The 22,501-nt window shown below is 52.6% G+C and overlaps 1 protein-coding gene and 1 pseudogene across 1 annotated transcript; one reads left to right on the top strand and one right to left on the bottom strand.

Moving 5' to 3' along the window:
* Positions 1–17,585, bottom strand: part of LOC139604489 (zinc finger protein 271-like) — a 67,265-nt pseudogene extending 49,680 nt beyond the window's left edge.
* Positions 1,113–2,045, top strand: LOC139604453 (olfactory receptor 14J1-like). The gene has a single exon (XM_071455608.1). It carries the CDS (start codon positions 1,113–1,115, stop codon positions 2,043–2,045), a length of 933 nt encoding a protein of 310 aa, XP_071311709.1.
* Positions 17,586–22,501: the final 4,916 nt, after the last annotated feature.

Genomic DNA, 22,501 nt, shown 5'->3' with positions numbered 1-22,501 from the left:
AGAGGCAGCTCCTGGTCACCAAGAAGAGCTTCAAAAGCACATTTCTCTTGATGAGCAGCTCTTGTGCCAGCCCAGCAGGGCTGGGGCACTGCCTGCAGCCAGCCCGGGCACAGCCCAGAGGCACAGAGAGCTTCAATCAGTCAGGGCTGGGAAGGGGCTGAGAAGTGCCTGGGGCACAATCACTGCCAGCCCTTGGCACAGGAACCTCTGGCTGCAGGACAATGCAGCTGCAGCTCCTGGAGCCATCTCCTGCAGCTGGAACATGCCAATGCCTGCAGAGCCTGTGAGTACATTCTCTGCTTGTCTCTTGTGCAGAGCAGCCAGGGGTGCCCAGGGCTGTCCTGCAGAGCAGGGTCCTGCAGCCCAGGGCGCTGTGCTGGGGCAGGGACTCTGCTGCCTGCCAGGGACAGCTCTCAGCCAGCCCTGGCAGCTGCTCCAGCACTGGGGGACAAGATCTGGGTGGCAGGAGACAGCTGGTGAGGCTTGGGAGTGTTCTCCTTGTGTGGGGAGGATGCTGCATTGTTCAGGACTGCTCCCAGCATGGCATTGAACTGCAGAACACTTCCAAGTAGATTATACAGGGAGCACAGCAAGGCAGGGCCTGCATAAAGGATAAAATCCTGCTTTTTTAATTTACTGCTCTGGGTAGCCTGGGTGGGAAATTACCCATGGATATTCATCTCTCAGTTAAGGTTGGAATAATAAAAACATCTTGTCTCAGATCTGAATAAACCAGGCAGTGACAGAAATCAGCACAGGGCCCCTCACAGGCAGCATCAGAGCCGCTGTTCCAGTCTCCTCAGGGTTGCTCTGACATTGCCATCAGAGCCTGCAGAGCCAGAGCTGCCCCTGGGCAGTGCCTGAGCTGGGAGGGCTCTGCAGGGCAGAGCTGAGCCCCCAGGGCTGGGCTGGGCTCTGGCAGCACTGGCAGGGCCCAGCCCTGGGCACAGGGAAGCAGCTGCTGGCAGGGACAGCTCCAGGCAGCAGAGCCCTGGGCAGGCAGTGGGGGGAAAGTGCCCCCAGCCTGTGCTGGGCTATTTCAAGTCCTCTCCAAACCCAACTATTCCATGATTACTTTTCATACAGATCCCCATGCCAAGGCATCAGAGGAAATGTCCAACAGCAGCTCCATCGGGCACTTCCTCCTGCTGGCATTGGCAGACACGCGGCAGCTGCAGCTCCTGCACTTCTGCCTCTTGCTGGGCATCTCCCTGGCTGCCCTCCTGGGCAACGGCCTCATCATCAGCGCCGTAGCCTGCGGCCACCACCTGCACACGCCCATGTTCTTCTTCCTGCTCAACCTGGCCCTTGCTGACCTGGGCTCCATCTGCACCACTGTCCCCAAAGCCATGCACAATTCCCTCTGGGACACCAGCAACATCTCCTACACTGGATGTGCTGCACAGCTCTTTTTTTTTGCCTTTTTCATCTCAGCAGAATATGCCCTCCTGACCATCATGTGCTACGACCGCTACGTGTCCATCTGCAAACCCCTGCACTACGGGACCCTCCTGGGCAGCAGAGCTTGTGCCCACATGGCAGCAGCTGCCTGGGCCAGTGCCTTTCTCAATGCTCTCATGCACACGGCCAATACATTTTCACTGCCCCTGTGCCATGGCAATGCCCTGGGCCAGTTCTTCTGTGAAATCCCACAGATCCTCAAGCTCACCTGCTCACACTCCAACCTCAGGAAATTGGGACTTGTTGTGTTTTCCATCTGCTTAGCACTTGGCTGTTTTATGTTCATTGTTTTCTCCTATGTGCAGATCTTCAGGGCTGTGCTGAGGATCCCCTCTGAGCAGGGACGGCACAAAGCCTTTTCCACCTGCCTCCCTCACCTGGCTGTAGTCTCCCTGTTCCTCAGCACTGGCACATTTTCCGACTTGAAGCCCCCCTCCATGTCCTCCCAATCCCTGGATCTGGCCCTGTCAGTTCTGTACTCGGTGGTGCCTCCAGCCCTGAACCCCCTCATCTACAGCCTGAGGAACCAGGAGCTCAAGGCTGCAGTGTGGAGACTGACGACTGGTTGGTTTCAGAAACATTAAACTCTTGGCCATTTTCTACAAATCACTTGTAATAAAAATCATCTTTGATATTTCTTGTTGTTCTCATTTCGGGGGTTCTGCTTCTTTGTTTTACTTTTTCCGTATTATCTACAAATAAATTTCATTGTTTGTGCCATTTCTCATTTTTTTACTCTCCAAGTCCCCTGTGGCTACAGACTGTGGCAATGAGGGGTTGTGCTCTCGGTGGCTTTAAAGGAACTAAAGGATCTCCCAGCAGAGTTTTCTGCAGAGATGCCCTTGTGTTGCCTTCTGTGGAGCTGCAGCAGCAATGTCTGTGTGCAGAGCTGGGGCAGATCAGTGCTGGCCCAGCAGCTGTGCCCAGCAGCAGCAGCAGCAGCAGCACTTGGTGTTGCCAGTGCTGCTGCCGTGGCCCTGCCCCGCTGCCCTGGTGGCCCTGGTGTTGCTGCAGGGCCTGAGTGCTCTCGGGGCCGGGCACAGCCCTGGGGGTGGCAGTGCCGGGGCTGCAGCAGGGACAGGCCATGGGCACTGCTGGGGCAGCGCTGACGCCTCAGGCCAGGCCCTGGGGGCTCCAGGCTCCTTGCCCAGGCTCTCTCAAGAACACGGCCAGGCCAATGCTCAGCACAGAAACGCCCGGGAGCAGCCCCAGGCTGGCCGTGGGCAGGCTGGGGGCAAACAGCATGGCTGGGGCTCTGCAAGGGCCCTGGGGCAGACGGGAAGGAGCAGCAGAGCAGGGGCTGATCCATGCCCAGTGCGCTGCACAGCCCAGGGCAGCGTCCCAGAGCGTCCTCATGCAGCTGCCAACAACATCCCCCCTCTACAGCCCTGGCCTCTCCCCCAGCTCACACAGGTGCCCCATCCTTGCAGGCACAGACATGGCAGCACTGCCTCAGCAGCCCCTGTTTGCATTGCACACAGCAGGGGCAGCACCCCCATGCTGTTGCTGTGGGGACATGAACCTGAGGGAGCACAAATGCCATCAGCCCCTGGGGCCAGCAAGGCCTGCGGGACACCAGGGAAACCACTCAGCTTTGTCCTGGCCTCTGCACTCAGCCAGAAAGTTTGTTCCCATCAGCTGGGAGTTCCCTGTGCCACTGCAGACGCTGCTGCTTAGAGCCAGGGCTGCCTGGCAGCCACCCCCAAACTGCCCTGAGCATTTCCTTTGTGCCACGTTTGCTTTCTTTACTCTTCTGGTACAAATTTCTTCCTATTTCCCAGCCTGTTCCCTGCCCTGCAAACAGCCCATCCCTGTTGGCCCTTTCCTCTCTGGCCCCACTCCCCATTGCAGTTCCTGACTTGGCACCATGGGAATGTCCCCCAGCCTTCTTGGCCACCTGGGCACACTGCTGCCTCATGTCCAGCCTGCTGTCCATCAGTCCCTGCAGGTCCCTTTCTGCCTGGCTGCTCTCCAGCCACTCTGTCCCCAGCCTGTAGTGCTGCAGGGGTTGTTGTAGCCAAAGTGCAGGACCCGGCACTTGGACTTGTTAAACCTCATCTGGTTGGATTTGGGCCCTGGATCCAGCCTGTCAAGGGCCCCGTGCAGAGCCCTCCTACCCTCCAGCAGACAACTTGGTGTCACCACGGTTCCATGAGGCCTCAGAGTGTCCCAATGCTCTCCATGGTTCCATGAGGCCTCCCAGTGTCACAATGTCCCTTTGGTGCCATGGGACCCCTTGGTGTCACAAAGTCCTTGGATCCCTGGGCCCCACAGTGTTACAGTGGATGCTTGGTCCCCCAAAGCCCTGCAGTGTCACAGTGGATCCTTGGTTCCATGAGGTCTGGCAGTGCAGCAGCTCTCCTTGGTTCCACAGTGTCACAATGGCCTCTTGGTCCCAAGGGCCACCACACTGTCAAACATGTTTCCTTCATTCCAGGAATCCCTGAGGAGCAGCCCTGGCCTCTTGGTTCCATGGGGCCCTGCAGTGTCACAATGGCTCCATTGTGACACCAGGTCCTGCTCTGTCACAATGCTCTGCATGGTTCCACAAGGCCCTGCAGGGTCACAGTGGCCTCTTGGTTCCAGGAGGCCTCAGAGTGCCACAATGAATTCCTTGGTGCTGCAGTGTCACAATGGAGCCCTGGTGACACAAGTTCCTGCAGTGTCACCAGGGACCCTTGGTTCCATGGGGCACCACAGTGTCACAATTGTTCCCTCAGTTCCCAGAGTCCTTGCAATGGAGCACTGGCCCCTTGATTCCATTGTCCCCAGGTTCTCCCAAGGGTCTCCTTGGCTCCACTGTGCCACAATGGCCCCTTGGTTCCACAAGGCCCTGCAGTGTCACAGTGGCCTCTGTGGTTCCAGCAGGACCCAGACTGTCACCATGGACTCCTTGCTTCCATTCAGCCCCACAGTGTCACCATGGCCCCTTGGCTCTGTGCTGCCATGTCGTACACAGTGTCACCATGGTTCTCTTAGTGCCACCAGGCCCCGCAGTGTCACAATGGCCCCTTGCTTCCCCAGGGCCATGCAGTGTCACAATCATCAGAGAATCAACCAGGCTTGAAATGAACTTGGAGAGCACCAAGTCCAACCTGGCACCCAACATCACCTTGTCACCCAGACCATGGCACTGAGTGCCACATCCAGTCTTTCCTTAAACACTTCCAGGGACAGTGACTCACTTACCTCTCTGGGCAACCAGTTCCTGTGACCTAACACTGTGCTGCCCAAACATTACTGAGCACAGGGGAAGAATCACTCCTGCTGGGCACACTGTTCCTGATCCTTTTGAGTCCCACGGGTGGGATGTGGGAAATGGTGGAGAGGGAGTGGGGAGAAAAAAGTATCGATTGTCAACCAATGAAGGGTCTTGATGTTCATATCTATTCAGACTGCATTAGAAGGTACTGGGGGTCAATATCAATTGGACCAATATCAATTGGTCAGTATCAATTCGTGATACCAAACTATGAACAGGAAAAGAAAACAAGACAACTCAGTTCTCTCTGCTATTTTTTCAATATAGCAGAATCACTTTATATACACTTCCGAAATGTGTCTAATTAACCGCAGTAGAAATGAAAACTTAGATTATTCCTATGGGCTTTTCTTTTTTAAGTGTTGTGAACAAATGTTCATGAGCCTTTTTACCTGAGTGCCTGAACTGAAGAGCTCCAAAAAGAAGAGGCCTCTGGAGTAGTGAAATTCATCTCCAACCTCCAAGTGGCTGCAGATCCATGCCCATCAGAGCAGCAATGAACAGAAATGGGCACAGCTTTGTGGCTGCTGTCCCAGCTTTGGCACAGGCCCTGGGCCTGGAGCAGGAGCAGCTCTTGAGGGCCCCAAGGCCGGGGCTCTGGTGCTGCCCTGGGCAGATGGGATGGCAGCAGGGGCTGCAGAGCTCTCAGCACCTCAGGCCGAGGGGAGCAGGGCAGCCAGGGAGCCTCCTTTGGCCTTGGCCCAGCACCTTCCCCCATGGCTGGGGCTGAGTCCTGTGGCAGCTGCAGCTGCTGCTGTGGCCTTGGCAGGGGCTGAGGCCGTGGGGCCAGTGGCCAGAGCAGCCTGGGCTGAGCAGAGCTGTGGGGCCAGAGCCGGCTGGGCTGGGCTGGGCTCAGAGAGGCCCTTGGTGCTGCCCAGAGCTCAGGGCAGCTGGCAGAGCTTGCAGGGAGCTGGGCTGGGCTCCGAGAGCCTGGCCCAGAAACCATCAGTGTCCATCTCAGCCTGGCTGAGCGTGCAGGGGCAGGACTCAGGCCAGGCCTTGTGGGGCAGGGCCAGCGCCTGTGCAAGGCATTGCAAACAGGCAAGTGGCCCAGAGAGGAGGCTGCTCTGTGCCCTTGGTGGCACGGACAGAGCAGGGAGGGGGCCCAGGACATTTGTCAGCGCCAGCCTCTGTGCCCATGTGTTGGCAGCCCTGGCTGCTGAGCCCAGCTTTGGCCTGGGCTGAGTTTGGCTGTGGCCCAGCTCCATCCTCCTGCGGGGCTCAGGGCCTGTTCCCGGCCATGGCCAGCCCTGGCTGCCTCTCTGCTGGCCCAGAGGCCGGCAGAGCCCGGGGCAGGGCTGTCTGTGCAGCCCCACAGGTGCCAGGGGCTCTGCAGGAGCTGGCAGAGGCTGCCCAGCAGGGAGGCCATGGGGCACAGAGCCCCAAGGCTGCTGTGGGCCCCACGGCACAGGGGCCGTTCCCAGCCGCAATGCTCCTGGCCTGGGCTGGGCCTGCACAGGGGCTGGGCCACCATGGCTGGGCCAGCACAGGGCCACAAAGGGGCCACGCAGCCGCTCACGGGGCTGACAGCAAGGCCAGGCACACCCAAGCAATTGCTGAGCATGGCCTGCGCTGGCCAGGCCTGACTGTGCCAAAGGCAGAGCTCAGCTGCCCTTGGCGGCTGCAGCAACACTCCAGAGCCCAAAGAGCCTCCATGGCTGGGCTGGAGACCAAGGCTGCAGCAGCGAAATGCAGGGCTGCTGCGGGATGGGGAGGCCATTGAATTCCAGCACACACCTCAGCTCTCTGATGATCCCAGCACCATGCTGGGCCCTGTTTCAGACTGGGGCAGAGCAGATGTTGATGGCACAGGAGCCCTGCAGGGCTGTCAGGGCCCTGCAGCTTGCAAGGTGCTCTGCTCTCCCCCAGGTGCTCTCAGAGAGATCCAATCCCAGCTGGGCACCTCAGGGCGCAAGTGGCACTGCCTGTTCATGGGCACTCAACTGATGTCTTCCTGGAAAGGGGCACAGGTTTTAATACCTGTTATTTTCATAATAAACAAGCAAATCTTTATTATCTGGGTCATTTGAGTCCTTTTAAGAAATGGCAATGTTTTCCCATCAGGAACAGGAATTTCCTGGATCTACTGGATTCTTCTAATAATGGCAGAAGATAAAATACTGATCTTCCCCTCCACTTGTGTCACCAATATTCAGTCTAATGTTTCCTCTTGCTCTTCGTTCATGTGTTTTCAGCTCTCTTGTTTAAACGGCCATGTCTAAGGGCATCTCTTCACTAGGCTCTCTGGAACTTTATTCTTCCCATTCCTTCCAGATTTTCTCCTCCAGATGCTCTCTGGTCCTTCAAGTGCCTCTCAACTGACTGGTTTCATGCTTTGACCTGTAGGGAGTTGCCTAGTCTTTCTTAAATTCAAATAAATATCACATTAGTCAACATCTTAATTGTGTTTATATCTATCACTGAATTACCTTTTCTTATATCTTTGTGAAAAACTGTTCCTGTACAGAAATTCCTGGTGGATGGGGGACATTTCAGATGCTGCTGGGACATCCCAGAGAGCTGAGGGAAGAGCTGTGATGGTTATTAAACCGTTCAAATGTTCAACTTTTGTTTGTTGACAAGAAACCCTTCTGTGCCTCTGAGTGTCACCAGGCCCTGAGCCCAAAGGACACAAACCTGATGAGTTGTGGTTCCCATTGCAGGGGCTGTACTTGGACCTTGGCTCTGCACAGGAGAGCTCTTCACCCCCTTTCTCTCTTCCTCCTCTGGGCATGGAGGGAGCTCCTGACTTCAGCCTGTGACTCGTGTGTGCAAAGAGCAAATCTGGGCAGAATCAGAGCAGGGAGGGTTTGGGGGGACCTTGGGATCTGTGCTGGGCACAGAAGGTGTTTTCCATTGCTCTGAGACTGTCTGCTGTGCAAAGAGGATTTAATATCCAGCAGAGGAATGACTTTTGCATTTGATGGAGCTGTGCCTTCCCTTGGCTTTGGTGGCTGACAAGAAATGAACATCCCTCTGTGTCTCGGGCAGCTCCTTCTGCAAGGAAAGCAGGTGGGAGTTGGAGCCAAGGAGCTGAAAGCTGCAGGTGCAGCCTGGGCTGGAGGGAGCTCAGATTTGCACAAGGCTGCTCTGAGTGCCAGGGCTTGGATGGGGGAAATGGTGGGGTGGGGGTAGGGACAGAGTCTGATTGATTGTCAGCCATGAAGGGTCTTGATTTTCATATCCATTCAAACTGCATGAGGAGGTACTTGGATTCAGTATCAATTGGAAATTGCACACATCATTTAATTAACAAAAAACCCTAAAACTAAAAAACTAAAACTAAAAACTAAAATTAAAAAAAATCTAAACAGGACCTGAAAAATCTTTTTCTCACTGTCTTTTTAAATATATTGCATTCACTTTGGATATACTACTGAGATCTGTCTAATTAACCACAAATGATTTGAAAATTAAAATCAAATGATTCCCAGAGGCTTGGCTTGTTCAGGTGTTCTGAATGTTAATGAGCCCTGGGACACTGAATTCCTGCACTGAAGAGCTGAAGGCTGAACAAGCCTCTGGAGCAGGGAAATTCAGCAGCAGCCTCCAAGTTGCTGAGGATGTCAGCAGCCCCCAGTGAGGCCATCCCTGCCCAGAGAGCGTGGGGGAATGGGCAGACAAGGAGAGCGTCCCTGGGGCTGGGGCAGCACAACTCAGAGGCACCAGCGGCTCCAGCTGGGCAATGGAGTGTGGAATGTGGCTGGGAAAGCCCTGCCTGGGCTGGGCCAAGCAGGACACACAAGCCCTGACCCCCATCCCCCAAACAACTCTCTCAAGGATACATTTAAAGGAATTACAATTGTTTGTGTCCTCTGAGTTGGACTCCCTGGAGAAATACCAACAAGAGATTCTCAGGAGCTCAAAACAACCAAACAGCCTTTACTGGCAACTTTAGAAAATCAGAGAAACTTTGGCAAAAGATTTATTATGACATTGTAGTGGTTTTGTTTTGTTAATTTAAGATTTTTCTAATCTTGAGTTTTCTTAATTAATGGATTGATGAGTGTGATGGGTTTTAGTATTGGTTAATTATTTATGTATTTATTTTATTGTGAAATATGTTTAGGAGAAAGCTAAAGAAGGTGTAAAATTTTAAAAGAGTATAAAGAAAATTTTATTAAAAGTAAATAAAAGAAAAAATGAAGTAAGAATTAAAATAAACTCTTTAGAACACTTTTCTATTACGACCTTTTTTTTACTGACAATGTAAACAAAGTAAACTTCAAATTTCTATTTAGTTTACTATTTCTAGTATAGTCTTCTTTTAGTTTACTTATGGAGAGTAGCTTTTGTTGTTAAGATTATGGAGATTTTTTACAAGAGGAAATAATATTTTTTTGTGGTTCTTAATTCTGTCATGGATAACAGTTGTCTGGGGAACTTTGTTCTCGTGAAGTTGTTTTTATTACTGCAAGCTTTTTTACACTTTGTTTATGGGCCATGTCCACTTACGGGGCATTGTTTTAAAGATGAGTTGTTCAAAGGTAATAGTTTTTATTGTTTACTTTTAGAATTATTTTTATCTCTGGGAATAGAAATCTCTTGGGGATACTGGATTACTTTTTTTGCTTCTGTTTAAAATTTGGATGAAATTGCAGTTATTTTAACATTTGTTTATTTTAGTATAGACCTTTTTGTTTGATATTATTTTTAATATTTAAATTTTTTAATAGTTTTAGATGTTATAAGGAAAAGGGTTTTTTCTTTATAGTTTATAAAAATATTTTAGTTTTAAGATTAAGGGGTTTTTTTCTTTTTTATTTGGGATTTAACTTCTTCTTTACTGTTTTTGATGGTTTTATGGTTTCTTTTATATGTTTGTATTTTGTTTTTTTCTTTTACTTGAGGGAGGATTGAAGTATTGAAAGGGTTAACACCTGACCTGCTGGTAACTTGTGCTGGAAGTTGTGGTTGGGTTGTGTTAGGATTGGTTTTATGGTTGGTTTGGTTTTTTTTTTTTTGTGTTTAAGTATTTAGTTGTAAGGTTTTTTGTATGGGTGTAGGTTGTAGGGGTTTTTGGTTTAGTTGTGTTGGGGAGAGGGGACTTTATGGTAAGATTTTAATGGCTGTGGCTGGCTTTGTTCTGGTTGGGGTTTTGTAGCCTCTTCTGTTTTCCTGTTTGGGAGTTGTTGGGGTTTGGTTTGGTCAGAATGGGGCTGATGGGGGGGGGGGGGGGGGGCAGCCTGGGGAGGGGGAAGGGGCTCAGCCCATGGCAGGGTTGCTTGGTTTGGTTTGGTTTGGTTTGGTTTGGTTTGGTTTGGTTTGGTTGAGGCGGGGGCTGGGTCCCGCTGCTTCTTTGTTGACTGGAAAGAAAGAGGAGGTTCCTGGGTTTTTTCATCTTTAACATTTGTGTTTCACAGAGGCGTGTTCAGTATCTCAGTGGTTTAACAGATTGTCAGTTAAAGGAAAAGTTTTGTATTACGTTTTAAAATTCTTCTCATATCAAACTACGACAAACATTCAACCAACAAAAACACTTTTTAAAGCATTGACTTGGCCCATTCAACTTCACAAACTCTAAGCCTGTTCACTTTATTGTTAATCAAAATTTACAGGAGCACAGAAATAGAAGAAGACATAGAAAGAGAGAAAGACATAAAAGATACAGAGAAGCACACACACAGCTACCAACTCCTGGATTCCAGCACTGTTCAGATGGAAATTCCAAGAGGATCCAGGGTCAAGATGTGTGCTTGCCTTGTGGTCAGCCTTCAATACCCCTTGGTCTCCCTGGGCCCTTCCCCCAGGTGGGGCTTGGGCTCATTTGGTCCCTCAGGAGCTGGGCTGGGGCTGCAGAGGTGGCTGTGGAGCATTGCCTGTGCTGTGCCAGGGACTGGCAGCCACTGCTGGGCTGGGATAGAGGCTCTGGGGGGATTGGGGTTCCAGGGCAGGGCAGGGCTGGGATTCCAGGGCAGGGCAGGGCTGGACCTGCCCCTTCCTCCCCCACACATGAAATGTTTCCAGCCAACAATCTCCTCCAGTCTGTCACGATAGGGAATGTTGGAGGTGAAATCCCAAATTTGGCCATGGGTGCCTGGATGAGAAGGAAAGTTCTTTTCCATAGGAAGGAAAGCACAGAGCCCCAGTGTTTGGAAGGCAGGTGAGAGCCTCTCTAGGCCAAGGCCAGCCAGACTCATCAGGAATGGCAGATTTTGTCTGGGAGCAGTCTTTGCATATAGGGAATTTGGAGGTGACTCTTTGTGTCTGTGTGCACACAGGAGTGCCTGTGCTGGGGAAATGTGGCAGAAATGCTGCTCTCTGAGGGGTTTGAGAGCCTTGGATAGCTGAGTCAGTCAGGCCTGTAAGTAAGGTTACATCATAAGGAATAAGTTAAATGCTGTTAAGAGCTTTTTTTTCCTAAGTAAAGTTTAATATGTTATAAGCTAAGTTGAATATTGTTTAATGTTATTCTACCATTATATCATTAAGTCATAGGTTGTAAGTTAGGTTAATTACTGTTTGTGGGAATCCATAAAAGTAGAGGGTTCTAGGAAAGCTGCAAAAGGCAGGCTTCAGACACAGCAGAATTGTGAACAGTGCTAAAGCAACAGTCATGAGATCGGTCAGCAGAAAAATTATTTAAACTGTAGAAAAGGCAAGGGCAAATAGAACAAAAGCCTATGTATTAATGCTTGTCTGAATAGCTCTCTAAGTTGCAGAAAATTTATCTAGCAAGATATTAGGAAGGTTAAAGCTTAATAATGGTGCTCTGTGCGTTGTCTCTTACAAACAGGTACTGTATTCTAAATAAGCAAGCATTGTTTTAACCAAAGGTATGTGTGCTTATGGTGATGTGGTAGAACTACTGTCAATGTGCTTTTGCTTTGTGTGATTGGTCAAGAAGCTTATAAAGTATGTTGTAACATTAAGTTTTCTGGCCTGCTGCCTGGATTGTGAGCTGCTAGCATCTTTCCATTATCATAATCATGTAATGAGACTGATGCTGAAAAAATAAACAGCTTGAGACACTTTCCATATAGCAGCCCCGTCTCGTTCGCGTCTGTAAATAAACCCCCGGCCGGCGTCAAAGTTAAGTGCTGTTCTTTTTCTAAATTGTCAAGTTGAAGGTATCAGTTAAGGTTTAAGTGTAAGTTAAGTCCTCTTAAGTTTGAGCTCTGTTCAGCTTTTGGGCCATATTCCTTTTATCCTTGCCCTCACTGTCCTTTTGTCACACAAACACACAGGGACAGTTCTTGGCTCATTTCTGGTTTGATTGCCTGGATTTTGCTTGGTTTTGTTGTTGCTTTGTTTCATTGGTGTGCCTGAAGTGTCCAGTCAGGAGCACAGTGACCCTTGCCAAGGAACTTTGTGCTGCTGTCCCTTAATATTAAATCTGGTTTTTGCTGATCCCTTGCTGGGGATTTTTTCAGTGCTCTCAGGCCCTCGTTGGTACCAGGGTGAAGGAGCCCTGGCCCAGGCTCTGGCCCTGGGGGACACGGGGACGCTGCCGGGGGGTCCCTGTCCCCCTGTGCCACCCCCAGGGCCCCGGCCCCCCGTCCCCGTGTCAGGCTCTGGGGTCGATCTCGTGGAACATCCTCTGGGGGAGGCTGCGGCGCCGGGGGCAGGGGGACCTTGGGGGACAGGGGACCCCGCTGTGCACGAGCAGGGTTGGACTGCTCTGGGGGGAACTGTGAGGGGGGCCGGGGCAGAGTGACCTCCCCAGTGACCTCACAAAGCCCCTGTGATGTCACACAGCCCCTGCGATGTCACACAGCAACCTGTGATGTCACAGAGCCAGCTCTGGGATGTCACCCCTGAATGTCATGCAGCTGCACTGTGATGTCACAGAAGACTCTGTGATGTCAAAAATTCACCCTGTGATTCCACAATCTGTTCTGTGATGTCATAGCCAGCTCTATGATGTTACACAGCCAGCCAGTGATGTCATAACCCTCTCTCTGATGTCACAGAGCCACCCTCTATGAATGCAGGATCTGCTCTATGGCCACACACCCTACTCTATGATGTCACAGACAGCTGTGTGATGTCACAACGCCCTCAGTGATATCACAAAACCCTTTCTGTGATGTCATATTGCCACTTCATAAAGTCACAGCAAACACTTTGACCTCACAGCCAGCTCTATGATGTCATACAGCCATGCCATGATCTCACAGCCTGCTCTGGGATGTCACACAATTCCCTCTATGATGCTGTAGCTGCTCAATGACCTCACACAACAAACTCTGTGATGTCATAGCCCAATCTGTGACCTCACACAGCCCACTCTGTGCTGTCACACAGCCCCTTGCTGACATCACAGCTGCTCTGTGCCTCCATGACACAGCCACAGAGGAGCTGCTGTGACACAGCCCCCACTGGGACATGCCACAGCCCCTGGCAGTGCTGAGCCCCTGGGAGCTCTGTCTGTGCCCTGCTGGTGTCCCTGAGGGGCCCTGGCAGTGCCGCAGCCCTGCTGGGCTGTGCCCAGGAGCTGCTCCTGGCCAGAGCTGTCTCTCTGCAGCTCTGCTGCCCTTGCCAGCAGCTGCCTCTGGGCCAGGAGCCCGGCCCAGCTCAGCAGCACAGACACAGCACAAGGACTGTAATGACCCTCTGGGGCTTTGGTGCTCTTTGCATCAGACTCAGTCCCTCACAGTGTGCTCAAAGAACTTCTCAAGAACCCAAAAAGTGGGTGAAACACTGAAGTTTCTCAAAATCTAAATAGATCCTTCTGAGGGATAGGACTGAGAAAGCGTCCCCAGGTTCCAAGTAGAGCAGAACACTGGTGGCAGTGATGACAGGTGGGGACAAGCAAGGCAAAGGTGTCTCTGGTGCTGAGCAAACCTGCGCCTCTGTCCCTGCAGGCTGTGGGCATCCCCCGGCTGCCCCACCTGGCTGGCCCCTTCCTTTGCTGACAGCTCTGCCTCCTGCCTGCCTCTGCCTGCCCACACAAAGCCTTGGGCTGCTCCAGGCTCCTGCTGGGGGACGTGCTGCACCACAGCCCTGCCCTGGCAGGGAAATTCCTTTCTCCTGGTGTCCATTCTGGGCCTCCCCAGCTGCCCTTGGTGCTATTATGGCTTCTTCAGGCTCATTCCCACTAGGAAGAAAAGCTCCAGCCTCTCTGAAACCGCCCTTCAATCCCTCCCAGGCTACTCCTGTTCTGTCCTCAGTCTCCACACCTCTTAGCCCAGAGCCTGCAGACTCTCCCTGCTGGTTTTGTGATGAGGCCTCAAAACCCCATCTTGGGAGATTTCTGGGCCTTCTCCAAGGTCTGTGAAAAAGGAAAAATAGAGATCAAAGTTATTTTCTCCCAAATCTTGCAGTGACAGAACAAGGGTCAATATCTCTAAACTGAATGAGGGTGGATTTACATTTGTTAGAAGGAGGAAATATTTTACAATTATGAAAGTGACATGAAACTGCAACTGTTTTTCCAGAGAATTGGATTCCCCATCCCAGGAATTATCCAAGATCAGGAGCTTTGTGCAACCTGACCCAGTGAAACCCCCAGCCCTCCCCAGTGGCAGAATTCCTGTCGTGTGGGTTCTCTGCTCTGCTGGGTGCCCTCACAAGGCTTCTGGCCAGAATGTCTGCTGAGGGCAGCCAGGCTGCTGCAGGGGCAGTGACCTCACAGCCATCACCATGGCAGCCCTGTCCCCTGGGCCTGGCTCTGCCCTTTGCTCTGGCCCTGCCTTGGCTCTGCTGGCATGAAGAGTTTTGTCATTGATATCTTGTCCCCAAGGTGCTGGGGCCAATGTCTTCCCAGTCAGGCTCCTGGAGCAGAAGTGGCTTTTCAGAGGCCAGCCAGGAATGAGCCCTGAGGCAGCAGCTCTGCAGTGGTGGCCACCAGGCCGGGCTGCCAAGGGAGGCTTCTGGCCATGGCCTGCAAGCAGCTGCTGCTGCCAAGGTGCCTTTGGTGCCTCAGGCTCTCCCTGGCACAGCTCCCAGCACAGCACTCTGCCCTTGTGCCCGAGGCCTTCCCTGTGCTGGGGCTGGCCTGGGGCTTTTCCTGCAGCGGGACCTGCCCTGCTGATGGCACAGGCAAGGCAGTTCCTGCTGGAGCAGGAGGCTCTGCCTGCAATGGGCTCCAATGACTACAGCAAGGCGCCCTGTTTCTTCCTAGAGCACTATATTCTAATAATTGTTATAGCTCCTGAACTGTGGAGTAAATAACTCTGGTTAAGATCTTTCTGCCCGATCATGATCAGACGCAATCAGAGCTGTATTTATACTAATTTATCTGGTATTCCATCGTTAATCTTGTGGGACAAATTGTGCTAAATTTGAATTCCACCTGTTCAATCTTTTACACCTTTGCAAAATTCTAGGTCTGGGAATGGATCCAGCCACTCCCAGTGTCCTCTCTTAGAAGGAATTTTAAGAGTCTAGGGGCCCTGCAGGAGTTTGAGGATCCATGGTGGCTGTTGAGTGTCATTTCTCCATCTCATGATTCAGAAGGAGTTTCTCCAATAAAGAAAAAAAGCTTTTGCCTGAAGCTCCCACTGTGCCCATGACAGGAACCCCTGTGAGTGTCTGGGCCATCCCGGCTCTTTGGTAGCCTGGGAACTCCTGGGATGTCACCATGGAATGGCTGTGACTGCCTCTGACAACAGGGGTCTTTACCATCCCCAGAAAGGCCTGGGAGGTCTCCATGGAGCCCCTGTCTCTGCATGTGACATTCCAGCTCTGGAACAGCCTGGAGACTCTTGAAAAGATCCCATGGAGCCCCTCCGAGGGCCTGTTATAAATCTGATCCTTTGCAGGCAACCATCCCCAGCCCCCTGTGTCTATGCTCAGTCCCTCGGCAGCTCCATGGAGACCCCATGCCGGGGTGGTTGCCATGGACACCAGCTCAGGCCTGCAGCCAGAGCCTGTTGCCATGGCAACCATTGGCAGCCCCATCCCCAGGCTGATGGGATCCCAGAAGCACAGAATTGGCTGAGCTGGGAGGGACCCATCAGGATCCTCCAGTCCAACTGCTGGCCCTGCACAGGACACCCCAACAATGCCAGCCTGGGCCTGGCAGCGCTGGCCAAACGCTGCTGCAGCTCAGAGAGCCCTGGAGCTGGGACCCTTCCCTGGGGAGCCTGGCCAGGGCCCCAGCAGCCTCGGGACAAAAACCTTTTCCTGACATCCAACCTGAGCCTGCCCCGACTCAGCTGCAACCGCTCCCTCCACTCCTGTCCCTGGGCACCACAGGGAAGAGGCTCCCACAGCCCCAGCCAGGGACCCGCTCCCAAGGCTGCTGCCATGGCCACCAGGGCTGCCACCAGCTGGGATGCTCGGTTTCCACGGGACGGGCTTCAGGAATGGGATTCCCCAATTTCCTGCTCCCGCTAAAACCGCGCTGCCCTCGCTGCCCTCCCGCCTCCCATGGAAAGCACAAAAGGCAAAGATCCCAGGCTGGGATAAGAACAATTTATTAGGAGCAGCAACGAGATAAGGAACAAACAGGAATAAAAACAATATTGTCAACAGAAAGGATAAGAAAAACTATTTACAGGGAAAACTACAACATCAACAACTGTCTGCCTGGCCACGTATTTCATCCTGTCTGGAAAGGACACACTTCTCCTCAGGGAGAGAGAGTCCCTTTCCTGCTCCTGGCAATGACCTGAGGTGGGAGTGAATGTAATGACAGGGCCATGGCCAGACCCTCACATTCTTCCATCCCACATCAGGTCATTGGCAGGGGCAGGAAAAGGTGCAGATGTCTTCCTAGCATGGATCACAGGAAATATGGATCACCAAGACTCTTCCCAGTGTGGGTTCTCCCATGGGGGATGAAGCTGGAGTGGTGCATGAAGCTGTTCCTGCAATCGAGGCATTTGCAGGGCTTCCCTTACTGGTGGCTCTGTTGGTGTCTTTTCATATGAGAACTTGTGGTGAAGCTCTTCCCACACTGGGGACACTCGTAGGGCCTCTCCCCAGTATGGATGCGCCGGTGGGTGATGAGATTGCAGTTGTGCTTGAAGCCCTTCCCACAGTCAGGGCAAAGGAAGGGCCTCTCCTGGGTGTGAATCCGCTGGTGTTGGAGGAGATGGGAGCTTCTATGAAACCTCTTCTGACACTGGGGACACTCGTAGGGCCTCTCTCCGGTGTGGATGCGCTGGTGGATGATGAGGTGGGAATTCTGCTTGAAGCCCTTCCCACAGTCAGGGCAGAGGAAGGGCCTCTCCTCTGAGTGAATTCGCTGGTGCTGGAGGAGAGTGGAGCTGGTGTGAAACCTCTTCTGACACTGGGGACACTCGTAGGGCCTCTCCCCAGTGTGGATGCGTTGGTGGATGATGAGGGCAGAGCTGCAGCTGAAGCCCTTCCCACACTCCCCACACTTGTAGGGCCATTCCCCAGTGTGGCTCATCTGGTGGCGGATCAGGGTGCTGCTCTGCCTGAAGCTCTTCCCACACTCCAAGCACTTGTGGGGCTTCTACCCATTGTGAAGCTGCCCATGGACCACCAGCTCTGAGCTCTGGCTGAAGCTCTGTCCACCTTCCTGGCTCAGGCTGGGTCTTTCCTCCTCAGAGCCCCCTGAGCTGGGTTTAGAGCCCCTCTTCCTGTGGGATCTCTGTGGTTTTTCTTCCCCATTGGATTTCTTTGCCACGGAGCTGCTCAAAACTGCTTCTTCCATGAGGTTCTGCTGTTGGGATTTTTCCTCCCTGGTCTCCATCCTCAGCCCCTTCCCTGGGTGAGAAACAACAAGGAGAGGATGGGATTTGCCTCCATGCCAGAGGGAAGGGGAAGGAGATCCCCCCAGTGCATCCCTGGCAGGACGGGGTTGGCAGCAGGGTTGTCCTGCAGCCAGGGGCCGTGCTGGGCTGGGAGATGGAACAAGAGAGATGGGGAGATGGGCACTGACTTCCTCCTCACCTGCCTGGGTATCCCAGGGCTCCTTCCTTTTCCTCACAGCCTCCTCCTCCATTGAGTCAAGGTTGGGGAATGGGAAATCCCGTTTCGGGGACCAAACAAAGGTTTCGCACATTGTCTTTTGAACTGGTTTGAAGGCAAAGCAGGGGGGAGAGTCTAAATCAGAATTACAATTTAATAAGAAAATGAAGATCAAGGCAATGATACAGAAACACTGCCTTAAACTGACAGAGTCAGGATATAACCTGACACCCTGTTGCTGCTCAGGGTGGTGGCTGCAGTCCCATTAAATGGTGGCTGCAGTCCTGTGGGAGTGATGAACGCGATTCTGTCCAAGCAGTGATCCTGTAGAAGGGTCTGGTCTTCCTCTGGAGGTCCAGGGGTGGTTCTGGAGCTCTCGTCCTCTGGGAATCCAGTAGGCAAGCTGCTCCTGGTGCTGCAAGGCTCAGCTTATATCCAGGTAGGAATGCTTGGATCCTCCCCCTGGGCGGAGCATCCCACAATGGGAGGATGGAATTTGATCAGTCCTGCAGGGACACACAATGGCCCATTCACAGCAGATATCTCCCCTGGAGGGCGTTATCAGGGCTGAGTCATGGAAGAGATCAAGAACACTGCCCCACCTGTTTCTAGCAGTTGATGAAGATGGGGATTGAAAACATGCATTGGGTTCCATCTTACACTGCAACCTGAAACAGTGGGGGAATCCCTGCTCAGGGGGTGAACACCACCCCCCTTACCCAAACTGGCTCAGGTGTAAAACCCCCACCCCGGGAAGGCCACACACACAGGGGACAATGTCACACTTGGCCTGCCCCAGGGGAGGTCTCTGTCCCTGTCACTCCCTTGCTCTTCCCCCTTTTCTCTTTCTTTCCATCTCTCTCTCTACCTCACATTTACTGTTCAATAAAATCCACATTGGATTTGGTCTCGTTAGCACCTTAATTGGGGCAGAGGCATCTCTCTAACAATTTGCATAACCAGACTTTGACATTATTTTTACACAGTGAGTTCAGGGCACTGTTGTCTGACCCCAAGGGCCTTTGACAACAGCATGGTTCCCTCTGAGGAGGTTGTGGTTTTTTCTGAAAGAACTCTTGGAAACTTGGACACAGCTTCCTCTTAGGGACTTATGGGAGAACTGATGAGGAAAATTGGCTGTTTTGGGTCCGGAGTGTAAAGAAAATGTTTTGTTGTCCGTCCTTGAAAAGTTTGTTAAAATCTCTAGAGGAAAGGGAGCAAATGTTACCAGCGACACTGACAAGGTTCATTCACTCCAAGTTGAGGAACACAAGGCTGCTAATAGTCCCACAAGAAGCCCAGCTCAAGTAGCTAAATTCACAATTAAGTCCCAAATTCACAGGCTTGGGGGCTTTGTCAAATGAGAGAACCATTACTCTTTCCATCCCTGTCACTTTTGTGACAGCTTCACAGAGCTTTCCCTTCCTTTTAATAATATCTGTATGGGGCCAAATTTGCGCTTTTCTTTTATCGGAACCTGCCAGCAGCTGAGCTGGAGCTGTGCAGGAACCAATGAAACCTGGAATTGCCACATCACTGCTTCTCTTGTCAGTTTATTCATGTTTGGGACTTGTTTGCGCTTTCATCACAAGTCAGTTGTAGGAAAATCAAATATTCATCAAAGTATTTTATGCAGAGTTTAGTTGGATTTCTACCAAGTTTATTTTGTGCAGTGTCCAGGGCATGCTTGAAGGGTCTCTGTGCCTTCACCCTGGGGGATGCTTGAGAGGGGCTTGGGAGGGTCATCCCTGTCCCTATCACCCCAGGCCATTCCCCAGGGGTGTCCCTGTCCCTGTCACCCCAGGCCATTCCCCAGGGGTGTCCCTGTCCCTGTGACCCCAGGCCATTCCCCAGGGGTGTCCCTGTCCCTGTCACCCCAGGCCATTCCCCAGGGGTGTCCCTGTCCCTCTCACCCCAGGCCATTCCCCAGGGGTCTCCATCATTCTCACCCAGGGAATGCCTGGGGGGTCTCCCTCCCTCTCTCCCCTGTGCCAGGGGGTGCTCGGGGCAGTCTCTGTCCCTCTCAGCCCAGGGGATGCTCGGGGCTCTCTGTGCCCTGGCCCTGGGGGATGCTCGGGGGGTCTCCATCCCTCTGGCCTCAGGCAATGCCTGTGCAGGGCTGGGCACCAGGGGCTCTGTGTCCCTCTCACCGCTGAGGCTGCTCGGGGCTGGGGGGGCTCTGCCACCTTCTCACCCCTGGGGAGGCCGGGGGGTCTCTGTCCCTCTCAGCCCTGCTGGGACCCCACCCAAACATCATTGGGGCCACAGGGACAGAGACACCCCCAAAGCCCCAGAAGGGCTGAACCTGGGATTTGGTTTGGGGCTGAGGATTTAGGAAGGGTCTGGAATTGGGGCTGGGCTTGGAGTTGGGGCTGAGATTTGGATTAGAGCTGGGATTGGGGTTAAGGCTAGACATGGGATTGGCTTTAGGGCTGGGGTTGGGATTGGGTCTGCGGCTAGATGAGTTTGGGGCTGGGATGGGATTAAATACAGAACTGTGAATGTGGAGTGAGATTGAGACCAGGATCAGGGTCAGGTTTGGGATTGAGCTCACCCAGTGTGGGACAGGGGGGATGTCACTGTGAGAAGGTTTGGGGAAAATACTGATTTGGGGAAAAACAAGGTGTGAATGCCTTGGGTTGGGGATTCCTCCTACCCAAGTCCATCTCTGGAAGTCACCTGATGTCCAAAAATCAAGAGTGAATCAAAAAATCCATCAGGAATTTCCCATTTCCAGTCTCATCCCTCTGGGGTTCTGGTGGTCCCCCATCTCAGGGCTGCTGGGGATCCCATGGGTCCTGGGGATCCCCCCTCTCCAGGGTCCTTCTCAGGGATTCTGGGAGGATTTGGAGTCCCAGGGTCCCCCTCTCCAGCCTCCCCTCAATCCAGCCACTTGGGGTTCCCCCTTCTTTCCACCGCCCTGTCCTGCTTTAGGGCAAATTTGGTTGAAAACCCCCAAAAGGAGTTTCCTCTAGAATGCAGATTCAGCAGCCCCACCCTCAGCCACTTCGGGAAAATATTTCCTTGGAGAAAAGTGGAAAAAAACTTTATTTACCAGGCAAAGCATTCACCAGCACAAAAATTGAACAATATTAAGCAATAAAACCTCCTGCTGCTTCAAAATAGATGACAAACTCCACAAGTCCCTCCTCGAGCTGTAGCTCAGTGCACTCAGTCTCTTATCAGTCTCTTATCAGTCTCTTATCAGTCCCTCCAGCGCTGGAAATGCCTTGGTCCACACCCGGCCAAGTGGGCCACAGGTGGGAGCTGCCAGTGGTGTTCTGGGTGTTCAGTCCAGAGCAGGTTTCAAACAGCTCCAAAGAAAAAGAAAAACCACAGTCCAGGGAACTTCTCTGCCTCAGAGAGCTAAAAACTAACTAAAAGCAAAGGAGAGCTCTGTCCCGCCCTCTGTCCATCCAGGAGCTGGAATGTGGAGGAGTGAGTGCAGTGTCTGAAAACAAACTGCAGCTTCTTCCTCCTCCCCTTGGCTCTCAGAACCAGCCTTAAAGGTGCAGAACTCATTTCTGGGCTAAAGGGACCGATGGGGCACGAGCATCATGAAGTCACCCCAGGACACGCCCCTGTCAGGGTCAGGGGGTCCCGTCCCCGCCTCATCTCCGGGCTGCCGGGGGTGCCCCAGCTCCGGTATTGCCCCTTCCCCTCTCCCCGCCCCGGGGGTCCCCCGTTCCACAGCCCCGGCTCTCACGGGGATCCCCAAAACCAATGTCCCGCCCCGTCGGTACCGGGCCATCCCCACGTGGAACCCCCGGGACCCTCCCGAGGGGCGATCGCGGCTCCTCTGCCCCCGAAAAAGCTCCTCTTAGGGAGCCCGGAGATATCCGGGGCTCGAGTCCGGGATCTGCCGGCTCCGAACACTCTCCAAAAAAATCCTCCCGGAGACCCCTGGCTGGAGTTATTTGGGAATTTAGCTACTTGAGCTGGGCTTCTTGTGGGACTTTTAGCAGCCTTGGGTTCCTCACCTTGGAGTAAATGAATTTTATCAGTCACGTGGATATCATTTGCTCCCTCTCCTCCTGTGATTTTAACAAACTTTTCAAAGAAGGACAACAAAATATTTTCTTTAAGCTCCAGACCCACAGCAGCCATTTTCCTCATAATTTCTCCCATAAGTTCCACAGGAGGAAAGAGGGACTGTGTACAAGTTTCTGAGAGTTCTTCCAGAAAGAGCCACAACCTCCTAAGTGGAGGGAACCATGCTGTTGTCAAAGGCACTTGGGGTCAGAGAAGAGTGCCTAAACTCACTGTGCCAAAATAGTCTCGCAATCTCGATAAGAAAATTTTCAGAGAGATGCCTCCACCTCAATTGAGGTGCTAGCAAGACCAAATGCAAGGTGGATTTTATTAAACAGTAAATGTGAGGTAGAGAGAGAGATGGAAAGAAAGAGAAAAGGGGAGAGAGCAAGGGAGTGACAGGGACAGAGACCTCCCCTGGGGCAGGGCAAGTGTGACATTGTCCCCTGTGTGTGTGGCCTTCCCGGGGTGGGGGTTTTACACCTGAGCCAGTTTGGGTAAGGGGGGTGGTGTTCACCCCCTGAGCAGGGATTCCCCCACTGTTTCAGGTTGCAATGTAAGATGGAACCCAATGCATGTTTTCAATCCCCATCTTCATCAACTGCTAGAAACAGGTGAGGCAGTGTTCTTGATCTCTTCCATGACTCAGCCCTGATAACGCCCTCCAGGGGAGATATCTGCTGTGAATGGGCCATTGTGTGTCACTGCAGGACTGATCAAATTCCATCCTCCCATTGTGGGATGCTCCGCCCAGGGGGAGGATCCAAACATTCCTACCTGGATATAAGCTGAGCCTTGCAGCACCAGGAGCAGCTTGCCTACTGGATTCCCAAAGGACAAGAGCTCTAGAACCGCCACTGGACCTCCAGAGGAAGACCAGACCCTTCTACAGGATCACTGCTTGGACAGAATCACGTT

The sequence above is a fragment of the Agelaius tricolor genome, unplaced genomic scaffold, assembly GCF_023055355.1.
Source record: "Agelaius tricolor isolate 1412-34295 unplaced genomic scaffold, bAgeTri1.0.p SCAF_51, whole genome shotgun sequence".
Lineage (NCBI taxonomy): Eukaryota > Metazoa > Chordata > Aves > Passeriformes > Icteridae > Agelaius > Agelaius tricolor.
The sequence above is the reverse complement of the archived record's forward strand: the minus strand, read 5'-3'. Positions and strand labels throughout refer to the sequence as shown.